The sequence below is a fragment of the Fundulus heteroclitus genome, chromosome 19 (genome assembly GCF_011125445.2).
Source record: "Fundulus heteroclitus isolate FHET01 chromosome 19, MU-UCD_Fhet_4.1, whole genome shotgun sequence".
NCBI lineage: Eukaryota > Metazoa > Chordata > Actinopteri > Cyprinodontiformes > Fundulidae > Fundulus > Fundulus heteroclitus.
The window spans coordinates 6,419,909-6,429,888 of NC_046379.1; the positions used below are offsets into that span (position 1 = coordinate 6,419,909).

At 39.5% G+C, this 9,980-nt stretch overlaps 1 protein-coding gene across 1 annotated transcript; it reads right to left on the reverse strand.

Moving 5' to 3' along the window:
* Window positions 1-650: 650 nt before the first annotated feature.
* On the reverse strand, window positions 651-9,705 carry prlh2r (prolactin releasing hormone 2 receptor). Its single transcript, XM_012864497.3, has 3 exons — window positions 9,638-9,705; window positions 7,271-8,166; window positions 651-1,387 (listed from the first exon to the last, which is right to left on the reverse strand). Exons 2-3 carry the CDS (start codon window positions 8,162-8,164, stop codon window positions 1,061-1,063), a joined length of 1,221 nt encoding a protein of 406 aa, XP_012719951.2. The 5' UTR covers window positions 8,165-8,166; window positions 9,638-9,705; the 3' UTR covers window positions 651-1,060.
* Between the last annotated feature and the right edge of the window lie 275 nt (window positions 9,706-9,980).

Consider the following 9,980-nt stretch of genomic DNA (forward strand, 5'->3'; position numbering starts at 1 on the left):
TCATCAGTCCACAGGATATTAATCCAAAGGTCTTCACGGATGTTTTTTCTGTAAATGTGATACGGGCCCTTTTGTTAAGCAGTGGCTTAACAAAAGGGCATCTTTCTTCAGTCTCTTTCTTTTTGTTGATACTGAGGCAAGCGAGGAGTTCAGTGTTTAAGATGTTTTGGTTTCGTTTGTGACATCCATGCGCTTTGAGTAATTTTAGTAGGCTGGCCACTCCAGAGAAGGTTTACCATTGTTTGACGTGTTCTCAATTTCTGTATAATGGTTTTCATTTTGTTTCACTCGAGTCCAAACGGCTTTGTAACATTTTTCAGACTGACAGATGTCGGTGACTTTGTTTTTTCATTTGCTTTTCAATTTCTTTGGACATGGGCATGATTCAGTGCTTTTGTGATCTTTAGCCCACTTCATGTCTTAGATTTCTTAAATCTACAGGTCTGGTAGCAAATATCTATGATGGTGGAGAGGGAAATAAAAAAACATTTATCAAAATTAAGAAAAATGTAACCCTTTTTTTACTCTAAGAAAATCTGAGAAAAAAATAAAACAACCTTTTGTGTTTTGTCATGTTAACATTTTTCTGATATTTAAATGTAATTGAAAATAGTTTTTCACAGCGCTGTAAACATTAAAATGTGTACAAACAGCGATCATGAACTAAAGATAAAGACTGCCGTAGAAGATAAGGGACTTTTTACATTAAATAGCAGCATAAATAGACATTAAACAGTTACATTTCTTACAAGTAATCACATTATTACAGTAACAAATCTTTACAACCAAAGCAGATGGATTTCTTGCACCACTAATGTATTTATCACCATGAGCAGCTCGCTGGCCCTCATGTCTGATGATCTTAATGCTTTAATATTTACACTGTGCTTTAAATTCGCTTATTCCACCATTTGTCTGTCCGAATGCAGGCTGACAAGATTGACATGAAATCCGTGGAGAAAAGGAAACACCCTGCATCCCATCTACTGTCAGTGACTTTTGTGGTTCACGTGGGAAAATCTTTACTACATTTTTTTGGGACAGAGGAAAAAAAAAAAAATCAGGCGTAGTTTTCTTTTGGAACAAGGTCATTCAGAACCACAGCCGGTAAATCTGCCGCGGTGGTGAAGGTGTTGAGGCGTGGCGTCCTCTGAGATGTCGTCAGGACGCTCGAACCCTGACCGCCGTGCTTTTCTTTTCCTCTCCTCCGAGTCAGGGGGTTGAAGCAGAGGTAGGACAGGAATTTATTGTGCAGCGAAGCATAAATGAAGGGGTTGTAGCAGGCTGAGCTCATGGCGAGCAGGTGCGCAGATACCTGGATGACATTAATGTAGTTCTTTCCCAGTATGGAGAAGTCTGTGTCCAGGTCACGGATCAGGTTCACCACCTGGAAAGTGATGCTTATTATTAGGAGCATCGTTAAAAAAAGCTTAAAAATAAAATTTTCAGAAATACGCACTCATATATAGAAAACAAATTAAATTTTTGTAGCATGACATTCTCTTACTCAGTCTAAGTCTACTTCAGCTGGCAGGCTGAATTTTATGATATAAACTTAATTTTCAGCTAAACTAAAAGAGCTTTCTCAAAACGCTAAGCTGGTTTGGGTTGCATAAAAAACATCTACAGCTGAACTGAATTTCCTTTCATGACAAAACATGATCAAGCTTAACGGGGACCTGTTATGTTAAGTTAGGATAGAACTATGGGCTTTACAAAATGGGCTTCTCTCAGAATGAGCTGTTTAATGCAAATAAGCTGCAGCTGGCCACGCCTCCCAACTCAATGTTAACACTTAAAAATGAAATGACGCCACGCAGCTCTGTTCTCTGTAACTGGGAGAATGTGCACAGACACCTGGTGTTTATCGCAGCCACCAACAAAACTTTTGTCTTTTCCAGCAGCTATTGTTCAGAGCATTCAGCGGTGAAACCAGTTGACCAAATGTGCTCCTCTTCTGTAACGAGGTGGGAGGAGATCTGCTGGGGCTGCTGCCTGAGGGTCATCATTTTGATTTCTTGCCATCCATTACATTACTGACTGCTTGTCTGACCAAGGGTAAATTTTCCATAGTGCAACAAGATTAATTGTGGCCTCCTGCACCAAACTGTTTTAAGTTAATTATTTAAACCCTGTTATAAGTGCATAGTGGGTACGGGTCCTTGTTGGTTAATTCAGCTCAAAGGTCTTTGAATTAATTAAGAAGCAAGGACTTTGAATGTTAAGACCAAACCTCAGACTTGGTCCAATCTGTATGTATGATTTGATTAAATTTTACTTTGTAAAGTGCCTTGACATGACATGTGTTGTAATTTGATGCTACATAAATAAAACTGAATTGAATTGAAATCATTCTAGTTCTAGTCCTTACACTGGCTCTCTGTAGCTCAGAGAATAGACTTTAAAATAATTATATTAGTCTATAAATCTCTGAATGGCTTAAGACCAAAAATACATCACAGACTTGTTATCAGTGCATCAACCCTCCAGACCACTTATGTCTTCTGGCTACAGCCTGATCTGCAGAACCAGAACCAGAACCAAACATGGAGAAGATGCATTTAGTTTTTATGCTCCACTGATCTAGAACAAACGCCCAGAAGGCTGTAAAAGTGTTAATCAGATGTGTTTCTTAGACATACATTTTCACCAACTAGTTTTATAACATTAACTTGACTGCATTTTATTATAACTAGGATTACATTTGAATCTGTCTATGTGTTTGGATTGTTTTGATTACATATTACCAGATACAAACTGGACCTGTTTGGAAATCGCTTTCTTATGATTATGAACTGATGCTATAAATAAACTTAGTTGACCTAAAACAGTTTTTAAAACAGTTTTGGTATGGTGCACCACCTTACCTTGCAGTAAGCAGAAAGTACCTGTTTAAGGTGTCGCTTGGAAAGCTCAGCACCTGTTAGTTGAACAGTTTCAAAAGTTTTGGAGCTGTAATTTGTCATTGTTTAGGTTGTGTCAAAGTAACAGCAGAGTACAGCTAAAAACGTTGTATAACTGCTGACTTGCTTTCTTAAGGCTTCTAACTCTAGATCTTCCCATTATAACATCAGTCTGTGCAGATAATGGATTAAAAGCCATGACTAATAAAACTAGGCCAGCTTCTTTTTTAGGCAGTGGTCCATTTTTAAAGCTCCCACGCTCAATAATGGAGCGTTTGATAGTGAATGCAAGACTACGTGGTTTTATATGTCTATAACTGAGTTTTTAAAATCTGATTAATATCTACCAGAAACTACCTAAACATTTTAAACATTTTGAGCTGCTGTTGGTCTCTCTGTTGGATCATAAAAGAAAGAGCAACTACTGTAATTCTTATCCTTTTCCTGTCTTAATGATAATGTCTGGGCCAACCATGATGGCTTCACTGATTTGGTTACCTTCTTTCAGCTCTTTTATTTACCCTTGTTGATCAAAAAAGAAATTGGGGGGGATTTAGGTAGTGTGTAAAACAGCAATATCCAGAGAATTACCAGCCCTAATCTTATTGAAATCCTTGGATTTGAATGTCTGTCCTTTTTCTCAGGGTCACTTTGAAATGTCCTTGTGGAAACGACAGGTCTAGTCAAAACCACAGCTGATTCCCAAAGGTGGTGGCCCAAGACCTCTGGAATATATTTTTACTAGGTCATTAATCAAGTAGATTAGCTCAATGCCATGTAGCAAATGTTTAGGTTCCTCATAAATGGGACTTAAAGGAGCAGTAAGTTGTAATAATATTTAGTGTTGCAAATCGGAAAAATACATACACAACATCCTGCCACTGACAACAGCCCATGCTGTTTCCTCAGTGGTCCATTGCTGCAGTGAAACCCCACTGAATTTTTACTTCCACAGGATAGATATATGATGTTGCATTTTTTATTATTATTATTTCTGGTCCGCTTCTCTTACTGGCTTTTTATGTTTTTAGGCTGCTGCTTTTTTTGCAAAGATAAAATACCAAATGCTGCGTTCTGTGTTGGGAACCCTGGGAACTCTCATATGATTGCCTCAGGAATCAGGAAGTAAACACGGGCTACACGCTGAACCTAAGTAGTTCTGGACCGTACCTCTCTGTTTGAAAGGAGAAAAACTTGTTGATGGAGAGGACTCATTGTTTATAGGGAATGTTACCCATCCTGGGTGACAAATAAGAATGATTTTTGTTAATTTTACTGTGAATTTCTTACTAATTCCTCCTTTAACACCTAACGTTTACTAAAGTTAAGTTGTTTTTTTTTGTTCTTGCTAACTTATTGATCGAGAAACCTTTAGAAAGATCTAAAAATTGCTATAAATTTTAATATTGATCTGTCAGAACTTAAATTATAAATAAGAATAATCACATGCTTGAAATCATGGAAATGTGAAACAGCTTGTTATTGAAAAGATTACTATATATTTGATTGTTATAATTAACTATTCAATGATATAATTAAATATATAATTATTATAAATAAAGGAAAAAATTGCTGATCATTTTGGACGTTAAATTTGTCATAATTTGGGTCCTGTTTTTGGACTTTTCATTCATCCCCCTCCAGTCGCCTCACAGCCACCACTCAACACCATTATCAGATCCACCTGCTGCCACTAATTACCCTCCAGTCGCTCCACCTGATCCTCTGCCTACATATACCTGCCTCACTCATCCACTGCCTGCCAGAACGTTTTTTGTCCTGGTGCCTTTGACTCAGCCGTGACATTATGTTGATCTTTTCTGTGTAAGGATGTGCAAAGTAACATTTATTAAACATAAATAAGCCGAGTGTCAGCAATTGACTTTTGGCATGATTTTTTCTCTCTCCTCATATTCAAAAAGCTTCAACCAGAAATCTAAAATTGGATACTACTCATCCGAAGCCTGTCACTAAAGAGAATGAACTTTGGCTTTCTTTCCTATTTTTCAAACTTAGAAGTTTTGCCAAACTGAAGGTGCCTGCCACTGTATTTTGTTATTTAATGAGTAGGGGTTTTCATACTTGATGTATGACACATTCATTTGTTTTATTTTCCATCAAGTGGACTTTGAGCGGAGAGGGGAAGGGGGGCGGTTATCTCTTTTCCCTTTTTCTTTCTTGTTGGGAATAAAAAAATACAAAAAAGGGGCTGAAACTGCTGGGCTGTAATTTAGGAAATCTTACTTTCCTAAATTACAATACGAAGCAATACGAAGCTTTGGCAGTATTGTACTGACGGTATAGATCTCTGTGTGATCACATCAAGAGGTCACATATGTGGATATATATTTATGTATGTATGTATGTATGTATGTATGTATGTATGTATGTATGTATGTATGTATCTTTGTTTTGTTTTATTTCCTCTTTTGACTCCAGTAAAACAAAAAAAAAGGAGAATAAACTTTGTCAGGCTGGAGGGGAAACACAGCAGTTTCTTGAGCTGATCAAGATGGAAGCAGAACCTGTATGAGCCGAGACACAAGCTGGTTCTGTACCTGTTAGAAAACCCAGCATTAAGCCAAGCTTTGATCCAATTAGATATTTTAAACATTCACTTCCAAGTCATGAAAATGTTCCACTTACAAGTAGTTTTGTTGACTAATTAGTCTGTTTCTTAGTGGGGTTTTTGTGTTTAAGTGTTTGCTTAGTTAATCATTATTAAATAAATTCTTTAGTCGGAATTTACTCTGGTTCTTCTAATGTTTATCAGCTTTTGTGTTTTATAATAATGAGCAACATACTCTGGTGTTCTGATCGCTCCTCGCTGAACAGTGTTCTAATGTGTTGATCAGTTTCTACCTGAGCTATAATATTGTGTTCAGATGCTGTGAATTAGTCTGTGTTATTTTTACACTTTTTAATCTCACCTTTGCTCTGCTGTCATCGAGCCTGTGTCAGAGTTAATTTGAAACAGTCATTATGTGACTCATATTGCCATAACTATTGATCTTTGGAAAAAGTTCTGGGTCACATTTCAGTCAGTGTGCCGTATTTTCTTTTGTTTTCAGACTATAACAGTAGCATGTATTAAATGTTTTCTCTCATGAAATATGGCATGTCGCCGACCAGTGAACATTAGTCTGATGTTTTGGTGCTTGGCTCCAACCTGTTATCTGTTTTAATTTATCACTTTTTCTCTTTTTTTTGTGTGTGTCCATTTATTAAAGTTAATTTGTGATCTGATCAGTATAAAGCAATTGTTTGGTGTGGTTATTGGTCAGAAGGATTTGCATTTATTAAGGAACGGACTCTTAAATTGCTTGATATATATACTGTTTAAATCCCTATTATACACCACGGCTCAAAATGTTGGGGTCACCCAAAACGTGTCATGTTCTTCCAAAAAATCCACATTTTATAAATAAAATGAATTGCAAAATGAATAGAAAACATATACAAAACACGGACAAGGTTGGAAATAATGACTTGTACTTAATATGTTTGCCCTTCAAACCCAAATTTCTTTAAATAATCCTTCACTTGTAGCAATTGCAGCCTTGCAGATTCTAGCTGCCAGGTAGGGTTAGGGTTAGGGTTCTTGTTGAGGTAATCTGAGGAAATGTCCTGTCCTAAAGCCTAGACTGCATTTCTGGTTAATTTTATGTTATTTTAATTGAAGAAAATGGAGATTCTCATTAAAATATAAGGCCATTTCTAAGTGGTCCCAGATTTTGAGCTATAGTGTATTATATTAATTTCAGCCATATCATCCAGCTCTAATTTCAAGCACATGAGTTTTGAGCTTTCATTTTTAGCTGTATTTAAAGTGTTTAGAGAGTCAGGTTATTCTGTTTTTTAATTTAGGTTTTACAAATCATTCTGGTTAGATTGGGCTGCTTGGTACAGCAGTAGTCAGACGTGCAGCAATAAGATCCTGGATTCTTTCTGCATGGATTCTCTTAGGCTTGCCACAGCTTCCTCCCACTGTCCAAAAACATAACTGTCGGATTAACGGGTTTCTCTAAATTGCCATTAGGTGTGTGTGTGTGTGTCTGTGTGTGTGTGCATTGGTGTTTGTCTCGGGTCTCTTAGTGTTGTATTGTTATGAAATGGCTCCTATTGCTCAATTATTGCTGGAGAAATGCTCCAGCTCCAGTGTGACCCAGCAAGAATAAGCAGTTTTCAATGAATCGATGGATTCTGGTTTTATTGGAACTCGGGTTGTACCTTCAGGCATAAAAAAGATTTTAATCTAATTCCTAACTCTCAAGAGATGCTCAGTTATGAGGAGCCCCTGCAATGAGGACCTTTAACACTCCCAATGTCTGCGATTCAGCCCTGATTTTGTTGTTATTTATATTTACCTGCAAGGGGAGCCAGGAGAAAGCGAAGCAGAGAACAGACACCAGCAGCAGACAGAAGGTCTTCCTCCGCCGTCTGCTCCAGACGGCCCGCGCACACCTCAGTTCAGGACATGCCGTCAAGCCTGACGTGGTCCTCCGCTTCAGGTGGTAGGATATGGCACAGTAGGAAATGGACACTGCAGCCAGCGGAACAAAGTAGGAGAAGAAGAGGATGAAACAGGAGTAAATTAGTCGCCCTTGTTCCTGGCCGTCCCAGAACTCCTCGCAGACTGCCATTTCCAGGCCTGCATCACGAAGGTCCAGGTAGACCGTGTGGAGGGCTGTCGGGGTGGAAAGCGCCAAAGAGGACAACCAGATCAGGGTCACCAGGCAGCAGCAGAACTGCCATCCCGCTCTCTTGCGAATGGGATAAGCTACCACTATGTAACGGTCCACTGCAATAGCCATGAGGGACAGAACTGCTGCGAACACTGCTGTGGACTGCATCACAGTGACAAAGTGACACATGTGGTATCCAAACACCCATCCTCGTCTGTCGAAGGCATAGGAGGCGGTCAGAGGGACGCAGAAGATGCACATCAGCAGGTCAACGAGCGCCAGGTTGCTGATGAGAAAATTTGTGGTGTTGTGCCTCTTTTTGTTGTACCAAATGAGGAAGAGGAGCAGGAGGTTCCCGGAGCAGGCGATCAGCACCACGGCGGAGTAGAGGGGGATGAAGAGGAGCTTCAGACTGAACAGCAGGTCAAAGCCAGAGAAGGCGGGGACCGGAAACAGCGAGGGGCGGAAGAGGAGGTGAGAAGAATTGCAGCAGGACGAAGGGAAGGAGGACGAAGAGTCAGAGGCTGGGGCCGAGGAGTTCACCCTGGACTGATTCACCACTTTCTCCCAGTCCATGGCTGCAGAGAGGAAGAGACTTAGACTTAGACAAACTTTATTGCCATTTTGTATGCCCATGGGGCATGCAAAACGAAATTTCGTTGTAATGAGATTGCAACTGAAATAAAATAACATTACAATATAAAGTGCAGCAGTGATAAGAATGTAACAGTGCAGGAGAAAAAAACGTTTTTAAAAAAGTGTGCAGAAGAATGTTGGACTTGTTTATAGTGCAAAAATAATGGTGCAAAAGGGACGTTCATTTGAAAAGTTCAACATTGGCGGCGCAAAATAATAATGGTGCAAAAATGCAGTAAACGTTCAGTTGTGTACTTTTAAATTTAAATTTTAATATTTATCAGACCTGCAAGCTGTGAGATTTACTCATCTTCTGTACGCATCATTTATGTAACAATATTCATTAACAAAAACTGCCATGATGACAGGTTAACGAGATGACTCACATTTGAGCAGAATAATTAGCTACCACTGCAGAGCTCTCCATCAGCCCCATCAAAGAAGCTTTTCGTCCCCATCAACAATCCCAACACTTTGTCTGACTTCTCAGCTTTTATTCTCCGGACCTCTCTAAACCTGATCAATCCCGTCTTCCCTGCTCAGGCTTTCACGAGCAGGTGGAGACGATGCGTCCGGTCCACGTGGACCATCTCAGCTCATCTGCATGAAACCAATGCTCCAAGGATTGATCATCCTGAACAAATGGTCCAACATCTTTAGATGCAATGCCATGAGAAATGCTCACCAGCCGGATTCACGTAGTCAGATAATCAAAATATGAAAAAGGTCATGACTTGATTTGCAGTCTGTGGCTGAAGGTTGTGGCTTTGATTTTAGAAAATGTTTTCCCCAAACAGATAAAAAGGAAAAAAACACTAAATTATTCAACAGCATTTATAATTCCATCTGCCAGATCGGAAGATGAGGAAATAAACAGCGGCAGCATTCACACAAACATGTCATCTGACATCAGAACTGGATGCGGAATCTGTCTCTGTCAGTATTTTGATTGAGAATGAAACAAGTGAGAGGCGTCGGGCACATGATCAGGACAAATCCTGTCAGAGATGCTGAATCCCAGGTAGCACCAATGCAAAAAAGGGGTGACGCCTCATTACGTGTTCATCAAACTGTAGAGGAGGAATAATTGCATGTTAATGAGCTGGTGGGGCTGAGCAGGACCGTCTGGCTACTGCGTGTCTCATTCTTCTGTCATAAACTACCTGAATATTCTCAAAATAATCCCAATCAGTACAGTTAAATTCTACCCAAACCATCTTGATTGAGAAGCTTCTCAAATCCACCTTATAAACCAATGCAGACCAAACAACGGCAACAAGAATATATGAAAATGCAAAAACTCCTGTGACTTTAAACTTACCTAAAAATCAACTATCATCCTGTCCAATGCAACATAGCACAGGTATTTTACAATGTTTAGGTCAACAAAGTTCACATTAAAGCAGAAAGTACCTGTTTAAGGTGTCGGTCAGAAAGCTCAGCACCTGTTAGCGTATTCTTTCCTGCAGGGAGTCCTGCCGTTGTGCAGCCTTTCCTCAGCTCTGCTTTGGAATAAAGAGGTGAGCTCTCTCTCTCTCTTTGTCAGTGGGTTTCACACACACACACACACACACACACACACACACACACACACACACACACACACACTCACACACACACACCGCTCAGTGTGGGATTGTGCGAGTGAGTCACCTCCAGTATGGTAGAAAAAAATCCAACTCTCTCCTAAACGCTCCTCAGGAAGTCGGATATCCTGGATAAAAATCTCTTAATTCAAGAAGGCTGGGCATAATTT